The sequence below is a fragment of the Lepidochelys olivacea genome, assembly GCF_965140295.1.
Source record: "Lepidochelys olivacea isolate rLepOli2 genome assembly, chromosome: 2".
Classification (NCBI taxonomy): domain Eukaryota; kingdom Metazoa; phylum Chordata; order Testudines; family Cheloniidae; genus Lepidochelys; species Lepidochelys olivacea.
In genome coordinates this window covers 16,245,132-16,262,060 of record NC_140412.1, presented here as the reverse complement: position 1 = coordinate 16,262,060, position 16,929 = coordinate 16,245,132, and the positions used below count along the sequence as shown (strand labels likewise).

Here is a 16,929-nt window from a genome sequence, read left to right as displayed (position 1 = left end):
ATTAATGTTTCAGCCTTAGAATTGCTGCAGGTTAGAAGTTAATTGTCGAGCCATGACACTTAATGAGATGGAAAAGCTCAACAGCCTTAGAAGCTGTTCGATAGGATATATTGCAACCAAGAGAGAGTGGTTAAGTTTCCCTGGTAGCAGGTTGTGCCAAAACTGTGAACCACAGTAATTAGAGGAGAGTTTCCTTATTTTTATGTGCTATGCTAGTGGTTGTTACCTTGAACAGAGGGTAAAGGAGTGGAAGGTTTGCAATGGAAGTGGGTTTGCAAGGGTGAGCTCTCACATCTAGTGCTCTTAGAGGGAGGTTTTGACGGCAGCCAAATTGCTACTTTAGCATTGCGTCATTATCACTGCCAGTTAAAGTCTGACTGTAGGATCTGACTGTTTCTGGAAGCCACAGTTCTACGGCAGAAGGTGCACCTCCCCTGCTAGAATTTTCCAGACAGATTTTCCAGATCCCAGACTGGGATCGTCAGAGGAGCCCAGGTCAGGTTCTGTATCAGACTGTGTGAGGAGGGGCAGGGCTATGTCTTGCCTTCACCCTTCTACTCCATATCCAACGGCAGCCCAAGCCTGGTGCAGTTCTTGTGTCAAGGAAGTGCAAGGACTGGGATTGTGTGCGGGGATGCAACTGTGGGGGGCTATCATCCCCGCTCCTCCCCATGTATATTTGCACTGGGTTAGTCAGAATCTAGTACAGAGTGTAGCAGTTTGAAGGCTGATGAGGACTCTGAACATGAAACGAACATTTTTCTATTGGAGAGGGCCAGGGGAGCATATTGTGTAAGGAATATGGCACTGAGCAACAGATGGCATTCACAAAGCTGGATTGAAACACACCTGTCCTTGCCAAAACAGGGCACAGTCTGATCCAAAAGCAGGCAGCTTACAAGGGTAACATGTTTAAAGAGAAGTAGATCAATTCTTGCTGGAGGGAGTTAAATGAAAATCCCTACTCTCCATGTACCCACTTTTGATTGCTAAGGTTGGGCTCATGGATTCTGCACTGCATCTTGCATCTGTGCAATGCATAATACCAGCACTGTAGGCTAATCACATATTTATAAATATGGTAAACAATTAGATTTGATACCGGCGTGGCTGTGCTCCCTTCTAAATCAAAGAGTTTTGCTGTTGAATTCAGTGGGGGGGCTTGTAAATTGTGTTAAAGGCGTTCATATCTTGTTACTGAAAGTTACTGGCTTGATAGAGTAACAATCAGGCAAGCAACAAGTGAGTCATTTGAGATACAGGAACACTGTGCTTTGCAGAATCTCCTCTGTTACTAGCAAAATGGCATCTGTCGAGAGCTGTGCAGGAAATAAAAAAAAGAAAAAAAACCTTACCACCTGCAAAATGTCAGAATTGATGGAAAAAAGTCTTTTTTTTTCCATTTTCAGAAATCTCAGGCAGATGCTTGCGCAGCAAAACCATCCCTACCTCTGACCCACCATATTTCCCCAGCATCGTCCCACCCATCTGCCAACGCTCCCAGCCTCGTCTGTTCATTAGCATCTTTCTTGATCACCTTTGTGCTTTCTTCACTGCAGCCCCCTGTGTTTGGTGTGATCTTCCTGAGTTCATCCAATAGACCCTTCCCACATTTAAGTCCCTCTTGGAGACCCACTTCTGCTGTGCTGGGAATGTGGAAGACCTTAACATTCTTTTTTCAGGGCATGACCAAATGCCATTTAATGCTGTATAACATGCTGTACTACCTCCCCTCACTTATGCGTGCGTGTAAGCTTCATGACTCATGGGCTGCGCCTTCTTGCCTCTTTGTATAACACCGAGCACTCTATGGGCACTGTTAACCAATAACACTTCCTGCATTTAGGACGGAAGAATCCCATGCACTGCTACAGGCTGGGGACCAACTGGCTAGGCAGCAGTTCTGCAGAAAAGGACCTGAGGATTACAGTGGACCAGAAGCTGGATATGAGTCAGCAGTGGGCCCTTGTTGCCAAGAAGGCCAACAGTATATTGGGCTGCATTAGTAGGAGCATTTCCAGCAGATCAACGGAAGTGATTATTCCCCTCTATTGGGCACTGGTGAGGCCACACCTGGAGTATTGTGTCCAGTTTTGGTCCCCCCGCTACAGAAGGGACGTGGACAAATTGGAGAGAGTCCAGTAGAGGGCAGTGAAAATGATTAGGGGGCTGGGGCACATGACTTACGAGGAGAGGCTGAGGGAACTGGGCTTGTTTAGTCTGCAGAAGAGAAGAGTGAGGGGGAATTTGATAGTAGCCTTCAACTACCTGAAGGGGGGGTTCCAAAGAGGATGGAGCTCGGCTGTTCTCAGTGATGGCAGATGACAGAACAAGAAGCAATGGTCTCAAGTTGCAGTGTGGGAGGTCTAGGTTGGATATTAGGAAACACTATTTCACTAGGAGGGTGGTGAAGCACTGGAATGGGTTACCTAGGGAGGTGGTGGAATCTCCATCCTTAGAGGTTTTTAAGGCCCGGCATGACAAAGCCGTGGCTGGGATGATTTAGTTGGGGATTGGTCCTGCTTTGAGCAGGGGATTGGACAAGATGACCTTGTGAGGGCTCTTCCAACCCTAATATTCTATGATTCTAATAGCAATAAATACAGCTTTATATTTGACATTGGCCAGATACAAGCATGGACAGCTTCATTAGCTTGAGCACTGGAGTATTTGTTAGACAGATCCCAGTCTTGCCCTTTGGGATTCTTATTATTGTTGATGTTGTTATATCTTCATTCATGTGTATGGTGCGCTTTCAGGCAGAGATCAAGACCGCATGAATTGGCTTCTGCTCCATCATACCTGTCCAGAGTAATTCCGTTAACTTCTGTGGCAAGGTGAGTATCTCAGGGCAGAAGGCAGCCCAAGAAGGAAGTACAGTTAGTCCAGAAGCACAAGAAAAGAACAAAGAGGCCATGGTGCATGAGAGGCTGTGCGGAGGACAGTGATGGAGGGATACTGCTCCCTGGGAGCACAGTTTCTATTGCAGTGCAGGTGGTAAAAGCCATTTTCAGTGCAGGCTTTTGGCGAAAGCTCACTGATGAGTCACCGCTGAAAGACTTTGCAGAAGTGATTTTCAGAGTCCATGTGAATGAAGAGAGGTGTAATTGTTTGCAGTCTGAGGAAGTTGCCAGTTCCAGGCGTACATGAGGCACATAGTATTATTGTGCAGAGACACTGCAGGCTAAGGTGGCTAGCATAATACCATCTTGTCACAGAAACAGCCATTCATTACCCTTTGTACAATTGCACAACATTCAGTATAATACTTCCTACTATTCCTGTAAATGGGGCTGGGGCCGCGGGGGGTGCAATGATATTAGCTAGGATTGCTTAACTCGAATGCAGCAATTCATTTTCAGTGAGGTAATAGTTCCTGTTTCTTCAAAGGGGTTGACAAAGAGGTCAGATAACTTTCCACAGGACACAGTGAGACACCCCAGTGTAGATAGCCAGAGCAAGAACAGTATGTGACTTAAATTCCATTTAAGCCCAATTTTGAGTGGGATTTATACAGTGAATTGGTCTCATATTGACCGTCTGCACAGGGGCAGTGTTGCTAACTCTCATGATTTTGTTGTGAGTTGCATGATATGTGAGACACTTTTTTCTTAAAGCCTCAGCTCCTGTAATCATATGATTATGTGGGAATCTCAGCTTTCATTTAAAAGTAACTTTCTAGCCCCCATGTGTGTCCAGAAAAAGACTTGAAAATCAGAAGGAAAATAAAAGAACCCCACATTTATTATTTTTAAGCCAATCTCATGATCTTTTGGTGCCTGATTCATGATGTTTGAATGTTTGGAGTTGGCGATACTGGGAATTTCAACCAGTGTGAGTGAACACTACATTCAAAGTTTCTGCATCTCTCTAAACAGGCTCTCTTTTTTTAAGCTCATGTCCAATTTATCCCTGGTTATTATTATTAATCATACAGAGACAGTGTTTTCTATGGTGAACGTGATTAAGAGAAAAGTAGGACCCTTCACATATGTTTGTTTTTTCATGCGTCTCTCTTTAAATCATAGGCCTGTGCTGGTGTATATAGTATATTTCTGTTAAATATGAAAATTATTTGCTCAAAGTTGAAGCCTTCTTTGTGGGTAGTCTCCAGCTTCTGCTCTCACATTTGCTCCTGAGGTCTGCAGATGCGGATGAAGAAATGATGAGGAAACAAATGTTGTTTGTGAATTTGAATTTTGCTTGCCTAACTCTTTTGTTAACAGGAATCTCCCCCATCCCTTGACCTTCAAGCAAATTTCAGAAGGAGCTCTCCAATAGGGAAGATAAGTCTATCACTTTCAAATATTACTGAATTCTGGTCCCCCTCCAAAAAAAAAAGTGATTAACCATGAGGCATAGCATTGGATCTATATTTGGTTTAACGCCAAAGTGCAAGACTTACTTCCTGAATACAAATGTTATCAAAAAAAGCAGACTGAGGAAATGGTCACCACCATGGAAAACAGCAGAACAAACTCTGTGGCTGAGCCTATTGCAAAACTGCTGCTGTTAGAGGAAGAAAAAAGAGATCGCTCCTAGACATGGGTTCCAGAGTAAAACCCCTGAAATGGTCCTGACCTTTGCAACCCCCTCAAACTTCTGGGAAGTTTGAATCTTCATTTGAATTTTGCGATTTGGGAACAGCTATTATATAATGGAGTGATGCCAGTTTACTCCTGCTGAGGTTCTGGCCCTCATTATTTCCTCTGCAGGAATAACCTATGGGGAGTTTCAGCTTGCGGAATTGGCTGTGAACTTTCATGTTTGGCTGGGATGGGGAGAGCAGGGGTTTTCCTTGTGGAAGAAGCTGGAGATCCCACTTGCAGAGCATGTAAATACCCAGAGATCAGGAGGGAATGCAAGGGATTTTCTTGCTTCTGCTCTGCTCTTCAGCGGCCACTAGTTCCTGTTGGCCCATAGAGAGCACAGCTCCCAGAGGAGCCATATGTCCAGGGATTCCTCTGAAAACCCAGTGTGTAGTTCTGCAGTGCCAAGGGGGAAGCTGAGCTCATCAACACAGGCGCAGGCCATGTATGGGTCTGCTTGTCTGGCTTTCCCTGGATTTCACATGATGATGATTAATAATTATGTTTGTTACAGTAGTGCCTCAGGAGCCCCATTGTGCTAGGTGCTGTACAAACATAAAGTAGTAAGCGGTCCCTGAGCCTAAAGAGTTGCAATGCAAATAGGCAAAGACAGAGGCTGGGGGAGAGGTCATATTTTCATGCCAAGCCATGTAGTGGCCCAGAACTCTCAAAACTGGACCGGGTTCCCAGGGAAGGTTTGTGAACTGAATTTCAAGTTAGTGGTGAGTTGTGTGTCATTTCTGATCTCACTGCGAACGTTTCACACATCTTGACTCAATACCCCACATAATGCTCCTGCTCATATAGCCCCACTCCAGAACAGAACTTTAGCCAGGGCTCTGAAGTCAGTCAATGGGATTATTCCCATTCTTCACACTGAACATACACACAAGTGCTTTGCTGGGCCGCAACTAATGCTGAAGCTGGTAAGGATTGTCTACTACTCTGTGTTTGTGCAGCGCCAGCATAACAGGGCCCTATTCTTACTGGCCTTTAAGCGCTACCATAATAATAACCCTGTTAAATAGTCATAACAGCTATTGCCTGAGCTCTGGGAACAAACAAAGGTTTGGGCTCCTGTAGGAGTAAGAGCAAACTCAGCCCTTATTCAGATGTTGAAGTCAAGGGGGTTCTGATGATTTACCCAAGAGGAAGATCTCGTCAGTTGCTTTCTCAGTTAATTGTTTTCATTCCAGTCCTCCTCAAAAATTGGCCAGTCTGAAAATAGCCATATGAAAATGCAGTAAAGGTGGGCACCTAGAAAGCCATTCAGTTTAAATGAGAGATCAAGGGATATATGCTGTGTGGTTGTAGCTGTATTGATCCCAGGATATTAGAGAGACAAGGTTAGTGGGATATCATCTTTTATTGGACTAACTTCTACTGGTGAGAGAGACAAACTTTTGAGCTATGCAGAGCTCTTCTTCGGGTCTGGGGAAAGGTATTATGGGCTTGTCCACACTAGAAACTTGCAACTGTACAGCTGCAGTGGTTCTGGTGAAAATGCTCCAAGCCAAAAGGAGAGAGCTCTCCTGTTGGCTTAATAACTCCATCTCTGCGGGTGACGATAGCTATGTCAGTGGGAGGAGCTCTCCCGCCAACATAGCGCTGTCTACACCAGAGCTTCAGTCTGTATAAGTATGTTGCTGAGCGGAGAATTTCACACCCCTGAGCCACGTAGTTATACCAAAGTAATTCTGCAGTGTAGACCTGGGCTAAGAGTGTCATAGCTAAAGACAAGGCCGAACAAATAGTTTAGCATAAGTAGTTAGCACATATTTTAAGGGATCATGCAAGGTGAAGTAGCCCATTAGCACCCCTGTAGTCACAGGACAAAAAGGAGCTGGGGGAAGGGGACCAGTGGGTTACAGATTGTTATAATAAGCCATAAATCTAGTGTCTTTATTAAATTCATAACTTTGCTAGACACTAAATATCATGGCTTTAAAATCAGTGTTGACAGGCCACTTCACCTTGAATGGTTCCTTAGAATATGCTTACTTATGCGAAAGTATCTGTTCGATTTTGTATTTAGCTCTGACACTCTTAATACCTTTCCCAGACCTGAAGAAGAGCTCCAAAGTTTGTCTTTCTCACCAATAGAGGTTGGTCCAATAAAAGATATTACCCCGCTGTAACGTGGTGAGACTCACCCCTGCGGCGCCTCCTGCTGGATGTCTGGGAATTAGCTCTTTTTCCAGCTCCGGAGCACCCTCTGCAGGCCGGTGCCGTCACCACCACCGCCGCCTGTGTCCCTCCCAGACCCCAGTACCCCTTTCCTCAGGGTTCTGCCCCCTTGCAGTGCTCCACAGTTTCTCTGGGTCTCCCCTCCCCAGGGAACCCCCAACTCCCTATCCCCACCTTGCTTCAGTATATGGCTACTGCCAGTCACCATGTAGCCTCCATTCCCTGGGGCGGACTGCAGTATAATTGCCACTCATCACCGCCAAGGAGGGTTTGGACCTGCTGCCGCCGCCTACCCTTGGGCTGCCCCTGCAACCCCAGTACCTATTTGGCCTTACACTAGGCCTGCAGCATGGGGGGTTTCCAGGCCAGGGCTCCCCAGCTCTTCTGGCCTTCCCCTAGCCCTGCTCCAGTTTAGGTACCCTACTCAGCTCGCAACAGCCAGGTCCCTCCCTCTCAAAAGGCGAGAGAGAGAGACTCCATGCTCCTGGCCCACTGCCCTCTTATAAGGGCCAGCTGGGCCCTGATTGGGGCGTGGCCACAGCTGAGGCTGCTTCTCCATTCAGCCTTCCCCAGCCACAGTACTCCCCCCGGGCTGCGTTTAACCCCTCCGGGCAGGAGCGGAGTGATCACTCCACTACACTCACCCACCTTGTTTCCCTAAGATCAAGGGATACTCATGCATGAGAGGGAGGGAGGGAGGGGGAAGGAGAGAAGTTGTGGGGTCTAGGTTGTGGTTCAGTCTATTGTTACATGTAACACACCTGAACAAGTACAAATGCAGGAGGTCAGCGTGAAGGCTTCTGTTCCACAGTTAGTCTGTGTTGCACATCTAATACAATGGAATCCACACCACAGCAACATGACAGAGGGACACAATAGTCCTGATTAACTGAGGGAATAGCTTGCTGGGAAAAAGTAGTCACTACGATTCCTTGAACTGCTTCAAAACAAAATCCTGAAGTGCATTAAACAGCGAGCTAGACATGGTGCACCAAAACTGCAGTCCTGGCTGTCAGTCAAATTATTAATTATTATAGCCTGTATCTCTTTATCCACCCCCTCCATTGAAACACCCACCTTTGTAAAGAGCTATTTGACATCAGCCCCACTTCCCAGACTGGGAAACTGAGGCTCAGAGAGGTTACGTAACTTGTCCAGCATCACAGAGGGTGCCATCCAGTGGATGCTGAGCACTACTTGAAAAGTGCACCCTCCACTTCTAGGGGTGGGCAGAAGAGGTGGCAATTTTAAGTGATAATAGTACTGTGCAGTCACAAGGCCAGATTCTCAGCTGCTTTTAGCTAGTTGCCTGATTCTCTGCTTCAGCTAGAGCAACCAGGGGACTGCTCTAACTTGCACCTGCTGGCAACTGTCCCTAAAGGGCCATCTGTTACCTGGGAATAGCTGAAGTGTGATATTCATCCTCCACACCTCCACGATGCTTCTCCTCAGCTCTATCATATCCCCTGTGCAGAGGGCATAGGAACCTGTTATATTGGTTCTACCCCTACTAAAAGCACAGGTTTCTCAGTCAGGGAAGTTTTGGACCGTTTCTTCTCCCTTTGCCCCACTCAGGCAATGCTGCAAGCTAGAGAATCTGGCCTACCTGGCACCTTTCCTCCACTGATCTCAAAGTGCTTTGCAATCATTAATGAATTATCCTCACAATATCCATGTAAGGCTGCGGTTATTACACATGTAATTATTTGTCTAAGAACTCCTGGCAGATCAGTGGCACAACTGGGAATAGAATCCATGCCTCTTTACTCCCCCGGCCTGTGTCAACTCCTAGATCCCTTTCTACAGTAACTTCTTCGAAAAAGAAAAAGAAAAGCTACATTCTTGATATGTTGACATTTTCTTTACTTAGCTGCAGCCCTCCTGTAGTCTACCACTAAACTAATGAATAAATAATTATAGTGTCTTTCTAGATCCTTGAAGTTTTTTATTTTAACTTAACGAAAGAGAAAAATCATTAAGGAGTATAGTAATAATGGACCTGCGGGAGCTATCCAAGTGGCGAGCTTGCAGGACTGTCTCAGCATCTAAACAATAGTCCCTTCTGAGTATATCTGAAAACAGATTACTTCAGGAATCAGACAGGATGCTTCACGACTACAGTCAATGTATATGCTTGCTAGAAACAATGAAATGGACGTGAATGTTTTTAACTGCTATGCATTTCTTAGAGACCAAATATTAAAAATACATTTACTTTTTTTTCTTTGCCTCTGTTTTTCTGTTTTGCTGGGTATATAGTTTTGTATTTAACTTGTTTTATAGTGAAAAAAGCTAATCAGCCGAGGCAATCAGCTTCTCTGGGTTTTTTTTAAAGACGGAAGTGCATCTGAGCAATTATTATAGTAAACTGATCTAAACGTTTGGAAATTAGAACTGAGTCATTTTTAACCATGTCACTGCTTATTCCAGCCCTGATGTTGTAGGTCAGATGCTATCAGGCTATGCTAACATACCTGCATTTTGAATAAGTGGCTTTTGTGGTTACTCAACGACATTATGACATCCTTTCCCAGTGAGCTCTTTTCCAAACACAGCCCAGCTGTGACAGGTCTGGGGAAGTGGTCTGAACATGGAATTGGAAGCCAGGAACTCCTGAGTTCTCGTCTGGGCTCTGTGGCTTTGACTCATGATTTAAATATTGATCCTACTCTGAAGAGCACTGTGATGTTCTATATTCTCTGTATCTCAAAAACTTCCACATCAAGCTTTAAAGTACAAAGGAGATTCCCCACCTCTGCAAGTGTTAGTCCTGCAAACTCACCATGAGTTTTGAAAGTCAAAGCTGGCTTCTTTCCTGCTCATGCTTTATCATCCCTAGTGAAGAATCCATATCATGCTCCCCTAGCATTTTTGGAATTGCAATGCTTACAGATATAAGAGGCTAACAGCGTATGATAGATTGTAAGATCTTTGTGGGGGCTCATGCCCACCTGTGTGTTTGCACAGTGCCTAGCACAAGGGAGCACTGATCTTGGTTTGCAACCTTTGGTTGCTTGCATAGCACAAATAAGTAATAATTAATAAGTGACATTAAGCAATGGCTACTACTTTCATTGAGCTAAACTCCACTAACTCTGAGATTTGTGAGACCACAGTAATAATGTATACCACTTTCCATCTAAAGGTTTCAAAATGCCATGAGGTGGATTATTGTCCCCATTTTACAGATGGGGGAACTGAAGCACACAGAAATTAAGTGACTTGCCCAAGATCTCACAAAAAATCAGTGACAGAGTTGTGAATAGCACCCAGCCCTGCTCTCTCCACATCCTTTGCTTTAATCGCTAGACCATGCTGCAGTTCTTGCACATTCCATTTTCCAGTCAGTGACTGAGCAGATTTTTTTTTCTGTCATCTTCCCATCATGCACCAGGGAAGCACATGTTGACAGGATCAATTGACTCATAGTCTGTTTTCTCTTCTAGGGAGGATCTGCTTTTTCCCCGGTGTCGGTGATTAGTGAGAAGAAAGCTCAGGACCAAGTGGCAGTTCTGGCTAATGAACTTGGGTGCCCTTCATCCAGCAGTGAGGAAATTGTATCCTGCCTCCGCCAGTTGCCTGCCAATGCTCTCAACGATGCACAGACTAGGGTAAGCCATAGCAATATATGTGACTTTGTATTATAACTGAAATGTAGGCTGCATGTACAGCAACTTGCAGGAAGAATTTTTTTAAATGTTGGGCCAGATCCTTAGCTGGTGTAAACTGACATTGACTTCGGTGGAGTTACACTGATATCCACCAACTGAGGCTTTGGCCCCTTGATACTTATGGCCTGATTCTCATTTAAACTAAGGCTCCTTTGCATCGCTTTGGCAGTGTAAACGTTTCTGGAACTGAGTTTCAGTGATCCATGTCAGGGTGGGGAATGCCTGACCGAACCGTAAATGGGAATTAGACCCCTAGTTTCCACGAGAGTTCTCTGCAGAAAAGGCGGCGTGAAAAGATGACTGTGCTTTGCATTTAACTTAACAAAATGTAATTCTTATGAAAGAAGCCAAGCTGACAGTCCTGGAGGGTGAAATCCTTCACACCCAGGTAAAGAAGAGACATCAGCAATTCCCAATCACACCATAGCGTTGGGCCTCACCCCAACCTAGAAGTAACCACGCTAGGAACAACAGAGTTGTTTATTCTCTTGGCTCCTCTGCTGAGGCTATCAGCAAGGGCACCGGTTCCTTCCAGTTGTGATTTTGGACTGTGTTACGTGGACACTTACCCCTTATGAGGCCATCAGATCAAATCATCATTTCAGACAGACAGGCAAACAAGCTGTGGTCAGGTGGGAATGACGGAAAGCCCTTCCTAATCTGGTCCAGCTGCTCACCACTGTAAAGCCCAGTATCTCTTTACCAATCCCTTGGTCTCTAGGAGTGCACATTTCCCATGTAATGGGAGTTTTACCATTGACTTCAATAGCCCCAGAGTCAAGCTAATGCTGAACACTTCTGAAAATCCTGATCATGATTGTACTGTACTATTCTTTGTTCCCTTTCAACACAGCTCCTAGCCATAAGTGGGCCTTTTCAGTACTGGGGCCCAGTGGTTGATGGAATCTACCTTCGGGAACCTCTAGCTGCAACCGTGCAGCGTTCTCGACTTAGGAAGGTGGATCTGCTCATTGGAAGTGCTCAACAAGACGGGCTGATCAGCAGAGCTAAGGCAATTAAGGTAGACATAGATTTACTGTGCAAAAGAACTATCAACTCTTAAAGCACTTAAGCAAATATTAACAAAGAGGGTCTGTGCTGGCAGGAGAGAGACTTTTTGGCTTTCATAATTCTTGAATTGGACTCCATGCAAATACACCAAAGCATTGTCCTTCATAAAGAAGTCCTGTTTTGACTAGCCAATGGAAATGTATATCCTATTTATGCAATAATACTATAGTTCAGGGAAGGGGCAAAAAGTTGGGAGACAAGGTTGCTTTAGCTTGTATTTTGCATGTGTTTGCATGTATTGTGGGTCTCTCTGAAAAGCACGTAGTATTCATTTCTCCTGTTGTATGTTATTATGTAGCTGATACTTTAATATTAATATGGCTGTTGGGTTTCTCTAGAGTAGGGATGGGCCCAAGTCAAACTCCTGCATTTAGACCCTGCTGAACTTTATGGAGGATTCAGAATCTAAACCCAGATATGGGTCCAAAATTCATAGGTTATTCCCCTCTCCAACTCCTATCTTATGTTTTTGCTCATGGATTGTTGCACTGGTTTATTTCCTACATTATTGCTTGTGCTTTTCTGTTTTGTGAATCCTCCCCTTATAAGGATGCTTCCAAATTAGAACTGCCCATGAATAGGAATAGCATCTGAGGATACATGAGCTAGGATAAAAATGAAAAGGGTTATCAATTCTCAAGCATCAAGGCACAAACTGATCATCCACTGGGGACAATTATCTAGCATTACACAAATAGTCCTACTGTGGGGTGTTCTACTTCCTCTGCAGCATCTGGCATTGGCCGCTTTGGAGACAGAATACTGGACCCAGTGGTTAAATAGTTCCTTTATCTAATGGAAATTCCTCTGTTCTTATAGCCTGTTGAAATGATAGAACAAACCATCCAGCCTGTCCCTTTCAGCTTTCTCTTCAATACCCTGCTATGTAATTAACACATGCATTCAAGAGCGAGATACATTCGTGCTCCGTAATGCCAAACTCCCTTTAAACTAGTGATTTTTGTTTACAAGTGAGCAGACTTCCTGGAGACATTCTCTCCCTTGCTCATTGTCTGTTTCTCTCTCTCCATATTTACTTCAGTGACCATTTATGCAAGAGTATCGGTGCAGAGCAGTATATACAGAAGGACTGGAGTATTCTTCATTAATTGTCCAGAACAACAAGCAAAAACGTACAGTGGGCTCAATAGTGGAGCATAACCACTGAGTTAATGGGAGTTTGGGTTGTGTACGAAATGGAGAAATGGGCTCAGCAGTGCTACTGGCTGGGAGTCTTTCAAATATCTGCTCTGACCTCCTGTGTTACCCAAGGCAACAGAACTTCAAACAGTCAATGTAACTCTTACTAACATTGCCACAGTGCTCGACCATAATGATCCAAAACACTGACGCTTGCTACCATGGGGCCCAGAGATAAAGTCCATTCTGGCCATTAATGCTGGATACCAACATATTTTTAGTAAGGAATCTAAAACAGTAGGAAAGTTTTCATGTGAGATTTAAAGAAAGCAGGAATGGGAGGAAGGGCTCTTGAGACACAAAGGATTAAACTTCACACTTGTGCAGAGAGCCAGACACTACTTAATTTCCACTTTGAAGAAAAAGGCTAGTCCAGTGGTTAGGTCACTAGGTTAGAGCTTTGGAGACCTGGGTTCAAGTAACTACTTTGCCACAAACTTCCTGCATGACCTATGGCATGTCATTTAATCTTACTCTGTGCCTTAGCCCCGATCTGTAAAATGGGGATAATAGCACTGCCCTACCTCACAGAGGTGTGGTGAGAATAAACACAGGAAAGATTATGAGGTGCTTCGATACTGTGGTACTGAGGGGCCATATAAGTACCTGAAGCCTGGTCTGCACTAGAAATTAAGTTGGTTTACCAACGTTGCTCAGAGATGTGAAAAACCCACAGCTCTGAGCGGCATAGTTAAGCTGACCTTACCTCCACCATAGACAGCACTAGGTTGACGGAAGAATTCTTTCGTCGACCTGGTTACCGCTTCCTGGGGAAGTGGATTCCCTACGTTGACAGAAGAACCCCTTTCGTTGGTGTAGATAGTGTTTATACTGACATGCTCCTGCGGCACAGCTGTGCCACTGTAGCATTTCAAGTGTAGACTAGCTCCAAAAGACAGACCACAAAATAGGGCTTTAAGTGGAACAAGGCCTGTTGCTGTCTGTCTGCAAAGCGGTGAATTTCACCCATTGTGAAACAGTGCAAGAAAAGGGTAAACCCCAGTGCTGCCCAATAGTTGGTTGTGTAACATAAGACATTTGTACGTTCAGAAATAACAACAAAGGATTTGACAGGAATCTCCTGAAAGAGTGTGTTACGACAATTCTGAACAGAGACAAAGTGACTGCGTTGGTTCCCTTCAGGATATTTTTGCTTTTGCTTTGACATCATGTTTCCCTTTTGAATCCTTTAAAAATGACTTTAAAAAGGCCAGGGTCAAGGATGTAACAGCAACCACTGGAGTCAGCCCATAATGATCCCTGTGTTATGACAGGGGAATGGACCTTGGTAACCTTGGCCCAGGTCATGTGGGTGGGGCCAGGAAATGAAGTCCCCTGTGTGTTACCACCCCTTTTGTGCATCATGCCTTAATTATAAACAGTGAGTGAAATCCTACTGTGTTGTCTAACAGAAGATTATGCTGCAAACCAGAGTGTTAATAAGGGAGACAGCTGGAAGCTGCCAGATTTTTCTGAGGTTCAGAATTCTTCTCTTTCCTGTTAAGTACTTACACAGAACTTGGACTTCTGAGATGAGAATTTGGAAAGTCCTTGTAATTCCTCATTGCTAGTAGTAGTAATAATTCCAGTAGTGCCAAGGAAGCCCAACCAAGGACCAGGGCCTCAGTGTGCTAATCACTGTACAGGTATGTAACAAAGACAGTTCTGCCCCCGTGAACTCACATTCTCCATGTTAGACAGGCTGCATTTCAGTCCTTCCCTTTCATCTCCTTTGCCTCTTAATAACTGCTGATTTATTCTCATTTGCTCTGGCTCTGTTTCTGCCTTCTCATGTCCTTAGTTTCTTTCAAATGCTCTAGATTCCAGCCTATCTTGCAGGCATCAGGATACCTTATTGAAGAGCTGCTGCAAAGCTTTCTAATTTCACACTCAATATCTCAGCTCTAATGCGTTCACTGCTGCAAAATCATAGCATGTCCTCTATCTCGGAACAGAGGACAAACTGTTCATACTGTTTCTTACAACCAGCGCCCAAAGTGCTATGCTGCCTCACAGCCATGATCACCTGCATGGAATCAAAACCTGGTGACAAAATCCAGCACAGGCAACAAAATCATCTAGTGGCATCAGTAGACCCCTAGATCAGTAGTGTGTGTCTAGGGTGACCAGACAGCAAATGTGAAAAATTGGGATGGGGGTAGGGGGATAATAGGAGCCTATATAAGAAAAAGACCCCAAAATTGGGACTGTCCCTATAAAATCGGGACATCTGGTCACCCTACGTGTGTCTGTGTGTTGAGGGTGACCAGTGTCAGCCTGTTCCCTTCCTTCTGGAGTATGTCATGAGGAGGCCTTGTCATGCTGTCCTGCTTCCCTCTTCCTCCTCCTGCATCAGAGGGGTCTGATAGAGCCCTTCCCACTTCCCCCCTTCTCCTGTATCAGATGGAGGATGAGAACTGGAAGTGGCCTGCACTCTTTGTAATGGATGGAAGGGGGTTATCATTGTGTCCTGCTGCCTTCATATTCTAACCGGGTTGGGAAAGTGATGTAATGAGTATGGTTCTGCCTCAGACCTTCTTTCTGACCTTGGGCAAGTCACTTCATCTATCCTGTGCCTTAGTCCCCTACCTGTAAAATGGGGTTAATACTTCCCTTCCTCACAGGAGTGTTGAAAGGAGAAAATCCATCAGTGCTTGTGAGGTGCTCAGACAGTATGCGAAGTACCTAGAGATAAATAGCTGTGTCAGAGGATGCTGGAAAGAATGAAGCTGGTAAGAGCTTGCTCTTCCATTTACTACAGAATAACTGCTTCCATCATAGCCAGCTGCAGACAGGGGGTGCATAAAAATATATGCCCTGTGGGCTGGGTCTTCCAGCTGTTGGGACTGTTATGGATCACAGTAAAATCTAGTGTCAGAAGCCACGAGAGAGACCAGTTAGTTACATACCGGCTAAACATTTGTTTGATTAACATCTCTTTAAGAGCTGTGTTCCTTTCAGATGGTCATTTATAGTAGCAACTGAACATGAAAATTCTTGCCCAGCGGATGCTGAGTTCGACCTCATGAATCTGACTGTCTGCTGACATTAACAAAGATATTTATTTGCATGAGCTGAAGCAGATGTATTACTGATTGGAATGCTTTAAACTTCTCCCCAGGGCAGTTGTCAGAGGCTATGTCTATGCTGGCGCACATATTCGGTTACTTGACTGTATATACCGGGGTGGCCAAACTGTGGCTTGTGAGCCGCATGCGGCTCTTTTGTAGCTAAAGTGCAGCTTGCAGAGCCCCCCACGACACCCTCCCATTCGCCACCTACCAGACTTCGGCAGTGGGGAGCTTGGGATCTCTGCCTTGCAGCAGGGTGGTGGGGTAGGGGCTTCTGCCCAGTGGGGAGGTGGATCTAGGGGCTTCAGCCCCATGGGGCACACCTGCCAGGGCTCAGGGCTTCAGCAGGAGCGGGGCTGAAGCCCTGAGCTCCCGCAGGTGCCTCCCACGGGGCAGAAGTCCCAAGCCCCAGCAGGCACACCCCAGCTCTCGAACTTCTGAAGATTGTCGTAGGTGGCTTGGTAAGTTTGTCCACCGCAATATATACGCTCATGCGTGTTCCCTGTATCCAGGCCGAATGTCCCCATACGCTGTGCTGGACATACATATAATGCTGTGTACATGTGCATCCCCACCTCCACGTGGCTGCTGTCGCTACAGAACGTTAGCGCTGCTATTTCAGAGGTGGTATCCCAGGGTTCTGTGCATCACAGGGGAACGCTCTAGGGCAGTGGTGGGCAACCTGCGGCCCATCAAGGTAATCTGATTGTGGGCCGCTAGACATTTTACTGACACTGACTGTCCGCAGGCAGCTCCCACTGGCCACAGTTCTCGGTTCCCGGCCAATGGGAGCTGTGGGAAGCGGCAGCCAGCACGTCCACCGCAATCAGATTACCCTGATGAGCCGTATGCGGCCCGCAGGCCACAGGTTGCCCACCACTGCTCTAAGAACCACTTTGTTGTGTGTTGTTGGTACTGTCCCATATCTTTCCCAGTGGCAGTTCCTGATCATGCCTGCCCCCACCTAATTGGGTGGAAGACATGGAATGATGGGATGATGATGTGGTTCTGCTCCTGTTCCTTATCACAGGACAGACATTTATGCAGTGGAGTAGGTGATCACAAGATGCTGGATGGGATTTGGGAAGAACTTTCTGACACGTCAAAGATGGCTGACCTGGAGGGTGAATGACAGTTCAT

The 16,929-nt window shown here is 45.5% G+C and overlaps 1 protein-coding gene across 1 annotated transcript in view; it reads left to right on the top strand.

Annotated features, from left to right (window-relative positions):
• Window positions 1–16,929, top strand: part of TG (thyroglobulin) — a 197,897-nt gene that overhangs the window by 147,479 nt on the left and 33,489 nt on the right. The window contains exons 39-40 of the mRNA XM_084619139.1: window positions 10,223–10,387; window positions 11,301–11,468. Coding sequence (XP_084475265.1) covers window positions 10,223–10,387; window positions 11,301–11,468 — 333 coding nt within the window. The remainder of the gene's footprint in view (window positions 1–10,222; window positions 10,388–11,300; window positions 11,469–16,929) is intronic.